The sequence below is a fragment of the Sminthopsis crassicaudata genome, chromosome 2, assembly GCF_048593235.1.
Source record: "Sminthopsis crassicaudata isolate SCR6 chromosome 2, ASM4859323v1, whole genome shotgun sequence".
Classification (NCBI taxonomy): domain Eukaryota; kingdom Metazoa; phylum Chordata; class Mammalia; order Dasyuromorphia; family Dasyuridae; genus Sminthopsis; species Sminthopsis crassicaudata.
Window position 1 is genome coordinate 209,018,347 of NC_133618.1, and position 17,808 is coordinate 209,036,154.

Genomic DNA, 17,808 nt, shown 5'->3' on the forward strand with positions numbered 1-17,808 from the left:
ATGCTTAGGAATTAACTCTCCAAAGTCACTGAGCTCACCAAAGTGAAAAAAGGGACAGTGAAAGGCAGAGAGACAGCTGAATTCCCAATATAATTCTTTATTGCCATGTGGAAATTACAGTTTGCTGACTGGGGTGGTTCTTTACATATATATTTCATACACATACGCACACACACACATTTAGTGTTTTGAATTTGAACACTTAATAAAACAAGACATGCGGTATATATATGTTTCTATTTCATGAGCACTACCAAAAAACTTAAAAGATTATTTTGTGCTTTTTAAAACAAAAATATAAACATTCTTTTCAAATAAAAGGATTTAGGGAAGCCTTACTTGTTAAGTCTTCATACTTTTTTGAGGAAACTTGGTAGTACTAATCAAGGCAAGTTATTCTTTTTAGTGTCCAAACTATGTCTTTTGTTTTTTCTTTGTATACTTCTTATGGAGAGGGAGATCTTATTTTTTTGAAAGGCAGTGGATAGAGCTCTGCATTTTAAGACACAGGACCTAGTTCAAATTCCCTCTTTTTCTGTCACTTGAGTGTTTGTGGTCTTAGGCAAGTCATCCTAACTTCTTTTTCTTGTTTCCTCATCTGTATATAAAACAATTTAAATGAGAGGACCTCTTCTGACTATAGATCACATGATTGTGTTTTCATTTGTAGCCAAATCATATGGGTTATCAATTTAACTAACTTCTGTCAGCAGTTATGTGAGAGAATCAAATGCACAAAGACTAAGAAAATACTCCCTGAAATATTGGTAATTCATTAAAAGTGATTTTTTTTTTTTTTTTTTTTTTTCTTTTGAGGCTGGGGTTAAGTGACTTGCCTAGGGTCACACAGCTAGGAACTGTTGAGTGTCTGAGATCAGATTTGAACTCGGGTCCTCCTGAATTCAAGGCTGGTGCTCTATCCACTGCGCCACCTAGCTGCCCCCTTAAAAGTGATTTTTTAAATGCTGAGGTTTTTAACTTTTTTTTTTCTAATTCTTTTTTTTTGTTTTGTTTTGTTATGAAACAATTCTAAACTGTAATGGAATTATGGGGAAAAATGATTCTATCATCTCTCAGATTTTCAAGAACATGCTTGTTGAAAACAGCAGAATTAAATTGTTCTGTGACCTTATTACTAAGCATATTCCTAAAACAGTAACCATGAGCAAACTAAGTTGGAATAAAGGAACATGCCAATGTTATGACAATTATATTTACCTTATTGTAGTATTATGGGGTAACAGAACAGATAATCTAAGCAGTCTGAATGATTTCAAAATAATGGATGATATTCAAGCATCATTTGTTTCTAGATTGATAGAAAGTGATTCTTTAATCAGTCTTTGCAATGGTTTTACATATCTTATTTCACATATTATCAGTTTTCCTCTTAAGGTTGTTATGAGAAATAAGATAATTTGTCTGATAATTATTAGCATAATACTTACCATATAGTAGATGTTATATAAATGTTAGCCGCTGCTATTATGTTCTCAAAATGACACTGTAAGGTTGGTGATCTTTCTTATTTTTACTTTACAGATGAGGAAACTGAATTTTAGAGAAGTTAAATGAATTACCGTGACTCTCACAGCTAGTAAATATTTAAGCCAGAATTAAAGTTCAGGTCTTCTAATTACAATATTCTATTCTTTATCTTCCATATCTTTTTATATATAGCTCTCTTGTGGCAGTAATCATTTTCCACCTTAATAATTATTTGTTTGCTTTTCTTTCTATCACTTGGTATAAGGTCTTTGAAGATAAGGAATTTCTTACTTATTTTTCTCTTTCAAGATGTATAACCATAAGGAAATTATAATCTAATTGGGAATAGAAGCAACTTAAAATACAATATAAAGATATTATTATAAAAACTTATAGCTTTATAAGAGGTAAAATTAATAATTGAATATATTAATAATAGAAGTAAATGTCATAATGCATTTTGATGTTGATTTTCAAATGAATGATTCAAACTTTTAAGGGCTGTTGGAATTTTGAAGCAAGACAAGATCATCCAGGCTGTAAATGTCTCCCTATAGGAAGTAGGATTTGACATGGGTAAGACTTTGAAAGAAGGAAGGGAGTGAGGGATATGGAGGCATAAATGGATTTGTTCAGTTAACTTGAAAATAAATTCAAAATTTTAGTCAGTGATAGTCTCATGTGAGTGGATATCTACTAGCTCTTTTTTATATAACCTGTTCACATTGTATTGATTTTTCTACTTAAAAGTATCTTATTCTCTTTACTAACATCTATCTTTCTAGGTTTCGAATTTTGACATTGTCTTATGTCTGAATGAAAATAATTAAGAAATGTTTATCCTTATTTTGTAAAATAATCTTTTCTATTTGGTTAATAACTATTTTCCTAGATTTAATGATTATCATCTACCTGTAGAGCAAAGTTTTAAATTAAAATATGTTCTTGTATTTTTAAAAGTTATTCACAGGACTTAGAGCCCCAGCTCGAGGATTATTGCTATTTGGCCCACCTGGAAATGGAAAAACTATGCTGGTAAGAAATGCTATTATATTTTTGAAACATCTGTATTTGGGAAATTTGGAAATATAATCCAGAAATTATTTTTCTTTCCTAGGTAGTTTCTCTGGTTTTTCCTTTAAAAAGATTTATTACTATCCAGCAATGTTAGTAATGTTACTATAAAAATAATACTAATACGGGAGAGGGTTTTTGATATAATGGAAAAAAGGTGAGTTAGACATACAATCCTATTTCTCCTTTCACAATTAATAATATGATCATTGGCAATTCAACTAAACTGTTCTATGCCTAAACTGGCTTATAATAGCCTTATGAGATTCATATTGCAAATGTTACTGTCCTGATTTTGCTGATGAAGAAAGTTTTTGTATTCCTTAGAAAATTGTATAAATGAGTTGGGGAATCAGTAGTAATTATTTTTCTTAATAGTTTCATCCTGTGTAGTATTTTATAGTTTTTTCCTTAATTGTAATTGAATACACTTATCCCTTCCACATCTCTGTTTTCCTGTTGTAGTTTCAATATATCACAGGTGGGCATGTCAACAGAAAATCACAATGTCATGAGGTTTATGTGAAAACTTTATTACAAGAAAAATGAACATGCATGTGGAATTCAAAGGATTCACAGTTCATGTGGAAGTTTGCATAATTATGACAATACAGCCAAAGGAAGAAGAGAAAGCAGGAAGGGGGTTGGCATGGGAGGGGAAAGGTACAGCAATCCTTTCCAGAAGAGACTAGCAAGGCAGTGGCAAAAGCTGCATTCTTTCCCCTTGGGAACCACTAGACAAGATAGAGAGGTCTGCTTGTTTTCCAAGGACCCCAATTGCCCAAGCATTTTCCCCAGACTGGCACAGACTAATGCCTGTCTTGCTTCCAAAGAACACATAAGGAATCCAGCTTGGGGTATAAAGAATAAATTATGTTGGATGGGGGTGTTGCAAGATTCATCTTGAACACATTTAGGGCCTCCTGTATGGTCTGGGTCCAATGTTTCTGGAAAATATGGCAACTCAAAAAGACAAATTCAGGGGATTCCTTAAGAGCCCTTAACATCCATAAAACATTAAATAGGAGTTGGGGGGGGGGAGTTTTGTGGAAGCCGCATATGACACAAAATCTGTGACCAAATACTTAGCCCAAATTTTACAATAAGGTACTATAAACATCCTATAAAAGAAAAGAAAAAATCAGACCTCTTCTGTAGTATAATAGGAGGGCCAAAAAATTTTATGCAGATTTTCCAGATGCTGTATCCCCATGATGTGGAAAGGATAATTATTTTCTTTTTGTTATGTTTTTTTCTGCTTCCCATCTTTTCTCCTAAAATTCTTATTAAAAAATTTACATAAAGGTTAGCATATAATCTGCTCAGTATGTGTTTTTGGACAGCTGAAAGGAATAATGGAATAATTTCATTTTTTAAAAGCTCTATATAAAAGGATATAATAAACAACAAGTTAGAGTGGCTAGAAGATTGGCCTTGAAGTTAGAAAGTCCTGGATTAAAGTTCTATCTCTAAAACATGCTAGTGTGTACCATTGGGAGTCATCCTTGGTGAATCCACGTAACTTTGTTAGCCTACAAATTGCATGGCCAATCTATGTCTATGGAACAAGTATTCATCATAAGTTCTCCACGCCAGTGAAATCACATCTAGACCAAATAACAGTATTTAACTATATGTACCCTACTGTGTTGAATACTTTTTAGGTTTTAGCTATTTAGCAGATTAAAAATAATTAGCAAGAATTATATAATGTTCTGTATAATGTTTATACAGAAATCTGGTTATCATAGTTGCCAAGACTTTTTTCCTGCTATGTTTCCAAATGTTTTCTTAGATGTTTTTGATATTCTTAGATATTTTTGCCCCCCAAAAAGAGAATGGGAAGTGACCTGACACTGTTTTTTTGCTGGCAACTCAACTCCCTTTATTTTAAGGTAGCATTATCATAATAGAAAAGAGAAAAGCCATCATCCTCTTAGAGTTTTTCCTTCTAGTCCTTTTGATAAGAGGACTGAGAGGACATTTCCCTTTTTGCTTAAAAGAGAAAAAAATCATAATTGTATTATAATATCCATAGTCATGTCTTCAGTTTTGAGAAAATCTTTGTTAGCTATTTTAACATCCCAAATTAGGTCTTCTTTAAATAGAGTATTGTGATGCTATAAGTCCTTATTTTATTATGTGGCTTTATATATACATATATATATTTTTTTTTTTACATTTTTTAAAGGCCAAAGCAGTAGCTGCAGAGTCCAATGCAACTTTTTTTAATATAAGTGCTGCAAGTTTAACATCAAAATATGTGAGTAACTACTTTTCAATATTTATTATGTTAAAATATAAATTTTAGCATACTAAATGCTAATAATAATAGTGTAAATAAGAATATTTCCTTGGAATTTTTTACTTTAAAGATGCAATAAGTTATAGAATTGAAACTAGTAAGTTCATTTGTGTTTGTCACTCTATTCTCATTATTTCCCTTTGGTGAAACATAATCATTTTACCATATCATTTCAACAGATGTTATTATTATATAAAGTACAAGCATCAAGTATACAAAGTAAAGCATCAAATAATCATTGCCCTCAAAGAATTGACATGTCTTCTGAGAGAATATAATATGTACAAAGTAAATAAAAAAATAAAAATATGAATAATGTATAAAAAGTATCTTCAAGAGAGAGAGAGAACACTAATCATTAGTGAGAGGAGATCAGTAAATATTTCATTCAAGAGATAGTACCTAGGGGCAGCTGGGTGGCACAGTGACACTTTCTAGCTGTATGACCCTAGACAAGTCATTTAACCCCAATTGCCTAAGCAAAAAAAAAAAAAAAAGAAAAGAAAAGAAAGAAAAAGAGGTAGCATCTGAGGCAGAGGTGAGGAGATATGGGAGCCTGCTTCGGCAAAGATAAAGTAGGCAACAGATGGAGTGGTTTATAAAGGGAATAATTGATAGATTAGTTTGACTGAAATAAAACTTCCATAAAGATAAATAATGTAAAATAAGACTAGAGAGCTAGATAGTAACCAGAGAGCAGAGGGCTTCACATTCCAGGATAAAGGTTTTATTTTTATCCTAAACGTTTTAAGACGTTTAGCCACAGAAAATGGTGGAATTTTAGCTATAGATGGCAGGTCAGGGGATCAGATAATTCTGAGGAAGAAAGCCTTTCAGCTTTCCCTCAAGTCATACTATGTTATGGTTGTTCTAGATGTTGATGTGATTTTAATGATAGATTTCTTTGATTAAAGTGTGCATATAAGTTTTGTAGTCATGGTGAGTGAAATGAATTCTTGAAGCAGCTGAACTAAAACTGTTGTTTTCTGACAGTAGATTTGTGTCTTCTAGTCCGCTAGTACTTTTTAAAAATTATTTTACAAATTCAGTTGGACAAATGTTTATTAGGGTACCAAAAACTTTTAAAGTTAACCAATTTAATGTCACATTCAAATGGCTTCCCAGTCTTGCCTTAAATGCCCTTGAGAAAATCTCATTTCTAAGAAGAACATGTTAGCCTATTCAATTATTGGACTGTGTTAGTTATTATAAAGCTTTTCCTTATATTGAATTCAGATATGTGCATTTTTCTAACTCTATCTATCCTTCAAAAGCAGCACAAAATAAGACTGTATTCTCTTCTATGTAGTACCTTTTGATGAAATACACCATAATTGCCCTTAGACTATTTTCAAAGCTAAATATGCCCAGTTTCTTTTAACTGTTCCTTAAAAATCAAGGGGGAGACTTTTTTCATTATACTTGTTTCCCAACCTCTGAGGATATTACTTTGTCAATACTCTTTTAAACAACTGATAGAACTAAACATATTATTGCAAATGTGTGAGCAGCGTAAGATATAGAGGAACTGAAAAACTTTGGAAAGTCTCTGGACTTCATTTTCTCATTTGTAAAATGAAAGGGTTTAACTAGTGTTTTTTAATGTGCCTTGTAGTTCTAAAATGTTTATTATTAAAATTTATATTATTTCACATTGTCCAAATTATATATTTTTGTTAACATAGTCCAAGATTATATTAGCCTTTTTTTTTTTAAACAAGAGCATTGAATATTTAATGTTGATAATTTGTGAGCAAGTGAAATCCCTTAAATCTTTTACAAATATTTGTCACATATCTTTTCTTACTATGGTAAATAGTATAATTTTGTATACACAGACCTATATTAACTTGCAAATTTATATTTTAAAATGTACCAGCTTAAAAATTACCATTCATGACCTTGTAACAACTAGAAGTATTTCCTTTATTAAAGAAATAATAGCAGATCCAAAAGAAAATGCTTTTAGAAAAGGAAGTGTTTTGATTAGCATAATTTAAACTTTTAAAATAAAGGAGCTGTAAGATGTAGCATGCTGGATTTTTTTTTTTTAATCATTTAGAATAGTTTTTTTTTTTTTTTAAGTAGTCGTTATCCTATTAGAACTTAGCTACTACATGAAATATATAAAGTAAAACAATCATCAAAGCAGTTTTGTACAAAGATTGAGTATCTGCAAGTTTGAGCCAAGTCTCTTTGATCAAATACCAAGTTCTTTTGATGATAGAGTTAAGATAAGGGAGGAGAAATATCACAAAAACATATTTCCATCTAGGCTTGTCTATATGCCAAGGCTCCATATGCATTACTAAGGCATCTAAGAAAGGCCTAAGTTAACTGAATTTGGCAATTTAGGAATAAGAGAGGCCAAAGTGGCTCAAGATATCTGGAATTTATTGTCTACTGTTGCTGTTTATGATACTGACTGCCTCCGAATTTTTCACAGTTATTATTCCTTGGGAAATGTGTTCTTTTTCATCCCACCCTCCCCCCCTCAAAAAAAAAAAAATATATATATATATATATAATTCACTAATTCCTATATACTCATCTATTCTTTGCTCACCATCCCAAATTTTTTTTGTTCACAAGGGAAAGAAAACAAAAGTTGTCTTTACTCTTTTTTGTTTTTAATTCTCAAATTTGGATTAAATCTTGATGTTTCCTTCTTCCTCTACTCCTTAAATTTATATTGAAACAAAGGAAAAAATCAGGTCTATTTGCCTAAAATTGCAGTTACAGAAATATTAAGAGATGGAAGGATTTTGAGGCAAAATGTGTAACAAAATGTTTAATACTTTGTTTTTAGGTAGGTGAAGGAGAGAAATTGGTAAGAGCTCTGTTTGCTGTAGCTAGAGAACTTCAACCTTCTATAATTTTCATAGGTAAGACTTAAGTTTTCCTGATAAATAACGTTTAGCAATTCCATTTCTTCAAATATGATAGGGCTCTTATTCTTTTTTTTACTCTATTAATTTATTTATTTTCAGTAGTATTTTATTTTTCCAAATACATGTAAAGATAGTTTTCAACATTCATTTTTTTAAAACTTTGTGTATAAAATTTTCTCCTTCTATTTCTTACCTTTCCTATCCCCAAGACAGCAAATAATCTGATATAGGTTTAAATATGTGTAATCCTTTTGAACACATTTCTATATTTGTCAAGTTGTGCAAGAAAAATAAGACCAAAAGGGGGGAAAAAAATCACTAGAAAGAAAAAAGCAAACAAACAAAAAAAGATGAAAATACTATACTTCGATCCATATTCAGTCTCCATAATTCTCACTGAATGCAATTAGCATTTTCCATCCCAAATTTATTGGAATTGTTGGACTCTTATTCTTTCAGTACTTAAATATGTGCTATCATGGCTTTGGGTACAAATAGAACCCTATCAAAAAATCTTGCTTTTCTGCTTGACGCTTATTCATGCCTTTCCATAAGTTTCCTACAAGAGACTCACCCAATATACTGAGGAGCTCCAACTAGAGCTTTTGATTTTATATGCCTGCCCATGCAGCATGTAGGCTGTCCATCTATAACTGACTTATAACAGGTCAACCACTTTTTCTATTCAGAAATCTCTTTGTTAAACTTTACATAGCTTTGAGTACATAGTGTATCACTAATAATGTGCTGCAATATGTTTACCATCACACGTCTTGCAATTAACATTGACTTAGAATTTTGATTCCTCATTACTAGAAAGATAATCATATTAAAAAGGGTGAGAGGAGGAAATTTGTAGTAATTAAGAGCACTACAGGCATCTTGCCCATTCCTTTCTCCTTTTCAATTTGGAGCCCAATTCATTGTCCATCTGCCATGTTTGCTATTTAAGTATGTGAAATGCTCTGTAGATAATCCAAATGACTGTATATTGTAGCCTGGTCGATATAAATTTTTCATCTACTTTGTATTTCTTGCATGGATAGTTAGGCCAAACTCTTTTGAGTGATTATGGATTTCATTTTGGCTGCTCTGCAGTGTTATGGGGTTTGATGCACCCTCCAGTATATCATCCACAAACAGGAGCATCTGGAGGACCTCATCTATAGGGAATCACTCTTCCATTTGGACTTTGTACTGGACATCCTCCATGACAGTGACAAACATCTTTGGTGAGCATATGTCTCCCTGTTTTATGCCTCACAAAATATTAATAATCAGAGGATTGTCAATACTTAATCTTGTTGCATCTTTCAAGAAACTTTGTATGATCTTAATATATGATTGGGAGACATCTTGATGAAGGAAACCTTTAAGAATACATTTTCCTCTGCCAGAGTAGATGATTTTTCATTCAGCAAGCAGGGTTCTTTTAGGCTTGATACTTTTCAATCAACTGGTTGACTAAAAAAATTAACATCTGTCACAGAATATAATTTGCAATCTACCTTCTCTTCCTAGTTCTTCATCAAGAACGTCTTTTGCGTGTGTGAGTTCTCATAAAGATATTGTGGAGTTGCAAGCATAGACAAATTGGTCATTATTGATAATGTAGTTCTCTTTCTTTCCTTTTAATAACAGATTTGATTTTTTCCCCCTTCCAGATTCCTTCCAGAATTGATCCTTCAGTGCCCATAAGGTTGTCTCTTAGTTTTTCCATCTCTTTTCTTTAGTGCCTTTTCTACAATCTCGTAAATTATATTAGGCATCGTGATTTTAGCTTCTAAATTGTCATCATTTTTGTTACAAAAATTATGTAATTCTTTACCTCTTCCTTCCTTTTTTGATTCTTTGTCCTTTCCTTTCCTTTCTTTTATTCTATTTTCCCATATCTCTCATAGGCTCAGTCTCCCTACTGATCAACATGGGAATTTTGACATACTTCAATTCTGATCTGAACCAGTTCACCTTTTTTTAGGATTTTTGGCTCTCTTTTCATCCCACACCTACTCGAGTTCATCATGTTAATATTCATTTTAGTGCAGATACCTGATGGGCATATTCCAGTGCACATCAAAAATCTCAGACTTGAAAAATCAATCAGCTTCATTCTCCCAATAATCCCTGATAGCTGGGATTATGTGTGTTTTTCAAATTATGAATATTTAAATGTGTGCCATTCACAATTTCCTCATTGTGGCAGTTAACTTTGATTAAACTTACTTTGGAAATGGTAATTGTGTCTTTCTTTGTCTATTAATTTCCATTTTTATGCATCAAAAGGTTAATTAAGTAGGTCAGATTCAAAATATTAGCATATTATAGCATTTTTTTCTCATTTTTATTTTTCTAAATTTAATGGATTTGACCTTTATAACTTAACAAGTCAGTGATCTCTGCGTATAGATTAGTAGTAATGAGTCATTTTTTTACCTATTGAAGTTTGGAGTTTCTTTTTTTTTTTTTTTTTTAATGACATTCAGTCTTTACCATGCCCAGAGTCTCATGATTCTTTTCTTAAAGAATATATTAATAATTTATAGGCATGTGATTTCTGAATAGAAAATGAACTTTTGGCCTTTGTTATATCTTTCAAGATAATGGAATCATATTTTTCACTGTCCTTTCCTACACTCATCTTTGCATTGAAGACTCCTCAATATTAAAGTATACTTTAATTTTTTTTTAGGAAATATTTAATAAGTATTCCATAAATTTCTCTGCCATTGTATTATTTGTGACAAAAGTTATCATATAAATTGCCATTGTGTTTGGTGATGGTTTTACAAAATGGTCGTCATGTTTTATAGTGCAGAATGATGAGATATCCTTTGAAATTGTTTCTTTTAGCTTATGTAGGTGTCATAAAACCTTCTTCTTAAAGAACTTATGAACAGTTTTTCAGAAATTAACATATATATCTTTGGATTTTATAATGAAAATCCCAGTATTTATATGATTCTTTTCAATGTTACCTGTATTTTCAGTTTCAGTTCAATGGATACCCAGAGATCTCTCACATTTAAACCTCACATTTAAAGTACCAACAGCTAAATTAATATTGTCTTAGAACTTTTTTGTTGTAAGATAGTTTTAATTATTTTATTTGTGCACTCTTTTCATCATTTCCCACCACTGTCACCATGCCTGCAATAGTAGATTTGAAGGCTACTTTGGTATTTCTTTGTTTCATACATCAATATAGTCAGTGAATTCATTTTTAACTAGTCATTGGAAAACAGATATACAAATTGTATTAGTAAAACATTTTTTAAAAAGCAGACCTATTTTGTTATTTCAAACTTTTTCAGCATGGTAGAACTAACAAGAGAGTTTATTATCAAATGAGTCTTTAAAGAGCCCAGATAGTTCTCTGTGCTCCTAGAGGACATTGGAATAAGACTTTTGTGGAAGAGAAGGGATATTGGTCAGCGAATATCATTCATGATAGAAAAGTTCATAGTCATATTAAAGACTATATGATGATTTTAAATTGGTTTCCCTCTATTAATAACTTTCAACATTTAGCTCTTAAAGTAAGAAATAAACTTCATAAAAATAATTTTAAATGATTTGAATATTTTGGTCATTGATAATGATATCCTCTTTGTCTTTTTCAGATGAAGTTGATAGTCTTTTATGTGAAAGAAGAGAAGGAGAACATGATGCTAGTAGACGTTTAAAAACTGAGTTTTTGATAGAATTTGATGGTGTAAGTGTTCCTTGTGATCTTTATTATTTGTTTTGACATAAATATTTTCATCCTAAATAACCCAAATTACAAATATAATTTTTGCATGTAGTATCTTATTATTAATATATATTCTTTTATATCATTTTAAACCTTTAAAAAATTTCTTTTGATTCATCTCATAGGTACAATCTGCTGGAGATGACAGAGTCCTTGTAATGGGTGCAACTAACAGACCACAAGAGCTTGATGAGGCTGTTCTTAGGTAAATATTTGTCTTTCTGTATTTTTAAAAGTTATATTACACTTTAACTTTACTTTCCCCTCATTTGCCTTCTCTTCTTCCTCCTGATTTTCTATCCATTAATTATGAGGAGTTGATAATTATTTTTTTCTCTCGTGATTTTTCTTTAACCTCTTTGATTGTCAATTATATCAACTTTTTGAAGGATATTATTGTTGTTAACATTTAATTTTTTTTAACACAATGCTTCACACAAATGCTTAACTCCTCTTAAGTTAGCCGTAAGGATTATTTAACTAGCAGAAGAGCATAATTAATTTTTTTTTTCAAACCTAAAGCCGCTACATTTTCTTTTCTTTTCTTTTTTTCTTTTCTTTTTTACATTTTCTTTTCTAATTGAGAATTAGCATTTTTACCCTCATTTTTTCTTCTGTATTAAAATATAGATGGAGGGAAATGGGAATTATGTGAATATATGTATTGATTTACTATATTACATTCAAAGTCAAAATTCAAGATTCAAACTCAAGAGCATACTTCTATATTTTGTAGAATGTCCTTAGAAAAAATAATCCTTAAAAATAAATTCCACAGAATGATACCTTGGACTATTTGCCACATACCATCTCAAACCCCATCTCCTAGAATCTGCCAAAAATGTTTTTAGCAGTTATACAATTTTAATTACCTTTATTTCTGTAGACCCAACTTGGCCAATGCTGGATCCACAGAAAAGAAGTCAAGTTTTTCCCCTTTTAAGGTGATAGTCAGGGATGTTAATAAATGTTTCCCAACGTTCTTCCTAATTACGCCTTTTAGAAGCTTTTCTTTCTGGCTGCATTTAAAATCTTTCAAAAGTAACAGAATCTTGCTCTCAGACATTCTGCAAACATAGAGGTGTGGACAGACAAAATGACAAGATAAATACAATTAAAATACTTATAAAGTAAGTCCAATTATAAAATGTATTATAATTTAAAGATCCTTTCTTAGATAATTTTTCCTAGTTCTAGGACCAAGCATTCCTTTTGCCAAATAATTCTCAATGTCTGAAGAGACATCCCAGGGGTGGATCTTTAGGAATGAAAACAGCTTATTCTATAACTCATGACTCTTCTCTTATCCTTTAGTATCTCCACCCCCCAAAAAAAAATATATATATACTAGAGAGAGAAAAAGCATGTATATCTTAAATCCTTATTTAGGTTTTTTTCTGCCCAAATATCCTTATCCATTGCTGTCACACCCTTCCCCATTGAACTACTTTAGGGAATTTTGCCTGGGAAGACTCCTCCAGTCCCTTCCCTATCTTAGATACCTTTGAATTCCTCCCCCATCTTAGTAGATGGCATTTAGTAGAGTTTAGTTAATCCAGACTAATTGATTCCTCTTTTTATCATTTTCTTATCACTTTCTTATAATTTCTTATCATTTGCTAATTCTGACTCACCCTTTTGAAATGTTGAATTTTTGTTGATGGAGTAGACAAGTACCCAAACAACAGAGCCACTAACTTGGAAGGGGCACTCACTTTGTTCTCCTACTCTTCCCTTCAGAATTCTGCTTGGCCAGAGCCCTTCTTGTCACTTAGACATGTTCTTCCTCCCTAGTCATAACATCTCATGTTTTAAAATGGCAACTAGCTTAACCTTTGGGGTAAGTCATATAATATGCAATGAAACTATTAAGCAAACACAATGAAGAAAAGGCTTTTCCCAGTCTTTGATCTAGCCAGTTTAAGCCAGTTTCTAGCCCAGCCCCCTTTATCAGGACTTTGTATTTAGGCTAATTCCCTCTTCTGAAAGCTGATTGGTCAGTAGTGTTTATTATCCTACATTACCTTGAAACTTAAAACATCTTATGGAAATCCAATTTTTGAGTATTTCTCACAAATATATTTTGGTTCAGTTACAAATTACTATTACTTATAAGCTTAATATATCTTTTGAATTTATTAGTTAATTTCTTTTTTTTTTAAAAAAGTCAGCATGTTGCTGTCTTTACTATCACGTAAAAGAGATCAGTACTACCTAATAGTTTTTAAAGATGCCATTAGTGCCTTTTTGTGTTCTAATACCATAGTTCTTTCCAGAAACCCCTACCCATTGAACATCCCTTATAACAATGCAAAAGTTATGCAAAATAAAAACAAATTTGTTGCAAGTATTTGCAACTTTCAACATTCATAGTCCCTTATCTATTGCCTGACCTATAATCAAAAAAGCCCTTACAATTAATCATTTTTGTTTGTCTTTCAGTGTTGTTTTTAATCTATATTATTATGGTCATTGTTTATACTTTTTCTAGTTTTGTCTTTTACTGGCATATAACTTTTCTCATGCTTCTTTCAGTTTCTTTACATTAGTCATTTATTACAGTGCAAGAATAATCCTTTAGAGTCATATGTTATAGTTTAGCCATTCTGCTTCAGGGACCCACTTTGTTCACAATTTTTTACTCTCATAAAAGCTCCACCTATTGTTTTATGATCATAGTGAGGTAGATAAGTTAAATTTAAACAGTGAATGATGTATAAAAAAAAAGCACCTGTTTAAAACGTTTTTTATTTTTAAAAAATCAATTTTATTTTCAGGTTTGCATTCTTTTTTTCTCACTCTCTTACCCCTTCCGTCACCCTGAGAGAAGGCAAGGAAAACAAAACCTATTATAAAACTATATACTAAAGCAAAACAAATTCCCACCCTGACCAAGTTTGAAAAAAATAATATGCTTCAGACTGCGCTCTGAATTCATCACTCTATAGGTAACTGGGTAACACCTTTCATCTTCAGGACTCTGGGATTATGTTTGGTCAGTACCCCCCCCAACTGTTTTGAAGTTATATACAATAATTTTTCTATAGAACCCTCTTCAAGACTTCTCTAAAATATCTTGAATTTATACTTTTATTTTTAGGGGAATTTAACATTTTAAATTCAAATTTTTCTTAATTGGTCAAAACTTTTTTTTAGGCGTTTCATCAAACGAGTGTATGTGTCTTTACCAAATGAGGAGGTAAGTATATATTTTTACTTGCAATTATAATTACTTGCAAGTGACTCTTTAAAAAAGAAAAACAAAGAGGTTATTTAGTTTCAATTTAATTATTATGCCATTGCAGAAGTTAAGAGATACTTTTGAGGAAGGAGGGAATTTTTAATTTAATATCTAAATGTTTGGTAAGTAAAGTACATGATTATGTTTTGTCAAAAGAATACAATGAATAAGAATGAGTAAAAAAAATTTTATCTTCAAGGATTTTACGATCTAATAAGAGAACTTAGCTCATGAGTACACAAATAATTAAATGCAATAGTTTGTATCATAATAATGGTTTCTTGTGCCATAAAAGTTAAGAGGAGGTAGGGATCATATGCTGCCTGGGTATTCCGAGATTTCATGGAGAATGTCAAATATGAAAAAAAAATTTTTTACAAATAAAGCACTGAAATAGACTCTGTGCTTTAATTTTGATCTCTTTTTTTTGATAACCTTATTCACTCTCATGGTTTCAGGTAACTTTGAGAATAAATCCCATATGTTTTACTTCTAGCCCCAAACTTTTCCAAATTCTATTTAACTTTTTCAACTGCAATCTGAATATCTGTGCTTGGATTTCTTAGGAATATCTTAAATTCAGCAACATATCTGAAACTGACCTTACCCTCCTTCTTTTTCACTACCCCCAAATCTGTTAATGTCTCCATTTTTATTGATAACATTGTCCTGCTAGTCACCTAGGCTCAAAATTACAATCATCTTTGGCTCTTTTTTCTCTCTCCCCTTTCCCCCCACCTTTCTTACCACCACCTATCTCTGCTCCTATCATTTTCCAAGTTTTCTACCATTCTGTTAATAACTTTCAAGTCTACCTCTTCCTTTTAACCCTAATTCTAAACTTGTCTGTTATAATAGCTGTTTGACTAGTCTTTCTATTTCTGGTCATCTTTTATAATCCATTACTTTGATTTCTTTATTTCCTACTCAGATCACATCACTTTAATGTTCAAAAACTTCAATACTTTAAATTCAAGTGCTTTTATAACCAAGTTTCAACTTGTTGTTGCTTCCCTTTACTTTACATTATACTACTTCACTTACCAATTCTGTGTTCTATTTAAACTATTCTATGATAAATTTGAAATCAGATCCAAGATATTTCATATCTCAAGATTCAAGATATTTCCTAACTATATGACCTTAGACAACCCAGCCTTTGTGGCTTGATTTCCTCATCTGTAATACAAGGATTATATTAGCACTTGCCTCACATAGTTGTAAGGATCAAATGACAAAATGCATGTAAAAAACACTTTGCAAGTCTTAACGCTTTATGTGAGTGCCTGCCATTTTTAATCATTCTTTTTTTTTTTGTTTGTTTTCCTATCTGATACCCAATACCTGGAAGCCTTTTCACCATTTATCCATACTTTTCTAATCCTTGCCTTCTTTCACGTTCAACCTTGGGCATACTCTCCTGAAAGATGATTCTCTGGTCTCCATCCATACATCCTATGTTTGGAAGTGATCTGTCTGTCCTATACTTCTTTTCCCTTTATACTTTAATTTGTATTACTTATATACATGTTTTGTCTAGCTTTGCAAGCTAATTGAAGGCAAGAACTATCTAATTTCTTTAAATTTAGATGCCTTTTGTACAACATTCATTCATTTATTAAACAATGCTTCAATTGAATATGAAGAGCTAGATAGAAAAGAGGACTAAATATCTTTGTGAATATAAGAAAAAAGCTAAGCTGAAGTATATCACAGTAAGTTCAAGCATTTATTAAGAGTTTACTATGGGGCAGCTAGGTGGCACAGTGGATAGAGCACCAGCCCTGAAGTCAGGAGGACCTGAGTTCAAATTTGGGCTCAGACACTTAACAGTTCCTAGCTCTGTGACTCTGGGAAAGTCACTTGCCTCAGAGGAAAAAAAAAAAAAAAAAGGTTACTATGTACCAGGCACTGTGCTTTACTGAGCACAGATACAAAAAAAGAGAGAAAACCATAGTCACTCTTTTCAAAAAGCTTATGTCTTGTGGGGGGACAAAATGCATGTAATTGTTATCTAGCATATATATGCAGAACCGATGGAAGATAAACTTATAGGAGAAAGCTTTTACTGAAGAAGGTAGATGGGAGATAAGGGGGAAGGAAATTGTAAAAGTGGAATTTGAGCTGAGTCCTGAAGGACTCAAGGAAAGGATCCATGGAAATGAAGACATAGAAGTGAGCTGAAAGAACATTTCAGACATGGGGGATATCCAGGGCAAAAGCAAGTTGACTAGAGATTGGAGATAGAGATTGGAGTTTCATGTTCCAGGCTCAGCAAGTAGTCCAGCATAGGTGGAGTAGATGTTACAGGAGAAAAATCTAATGTAAGAAGACTAGAAATTTAGAAAAGGGCCAGATTGTGAAGGCCTTTAAAGCCCAAACATAGTGTTCTACATTTGATCCCAGAGGTAATAGGGAGCCACTGGAATTTATATATATATATATTTATTATTATTATTATTTTAATAGTTTTTATTTACCAGATATATGCATGGGCAATTTTACAACATTGACAATTGCCAAACCTTTTGTTCTAATTTTCCCCTCCCCCCCAGATGGCAGGTTGACCAATACATGTTAAATATGTATTAGCCTGTGAAGGAAATCCAAAATGCAGGCGGACAAAAATAGAGGGATTGGGATTTCTATGTATTCGTCTCCTAGAGTTCTTTTGCTGGGTGTAGCTGATTCTGTTCATTACTGCTCTGTTTCTGTATCCACTCAGTTTCCAGTTTCTGGCCACTACAAAGAGGGCTGCCACAAACATTTTTGCACATACAGGTCCCTTTCCCTTCTTTAAGATCTCTTTGGGATATAAGCCCAGTAGTAACACTGCTAGGTCAAAAGGTATGCACAGTTTGCTAACTTTTGCCACTGGAATATATTGAATAAGAAAATGATGACATAGTCAGACTTATGGAAGATCACTAGGAATATCACTGTGGCAACTGAGTGGAGGTTAGATTGGAGAGAATAAAGACAAGAGACAAGGCTGTTATAATACTTCAAGCAAAAGGTAAGATTCTGTACAAGGGTGGAGAATGGAGAGAAGTGGTAC

General features: G+C 32.0%; 1 protein-coding gene across 2 annotated transcripts in view; it reads left to right on the forward strand.

Moving 5' to 3' along the window:
- Positions 1 to 17,808, forward strand: part of SPAST (spastin) — an 83,307-nt gene that overhangs the window by 55,337 nt on the left and 10,162 nt on the right. For both annotated transcript variants that reach the window (XM_074288137.1, XM_074288136.1), the window contains exons 8-13: positions 2,449 to 2,523; positions 4,754 to 4,825; positions 7,677 to 7,752; positions 11,379 to 11,470; positions 11,635 to 11,714; positions 14,666 to 14,708. In XM_074288137.1, the coding sequence (XP_074144238.1) occupies positions 2,449 to 2,523; positions 4,754 to 4,825; positions 7,677 to 7,752; positions 11,379 to 11,470; positions 11,635 to 11,714; positions 14,666 to 14,708 (438 nt within the window). The remainder of the gene's footprint in view (positions 1 to 2,448; positions 2,524 to 4,753; positions 4,826 to 7,676; positions 7,753 to 11,378; positions 11,471 to 11,634; positions 11,715 to 14,665; positions 14,709 to 17,808) is intronic.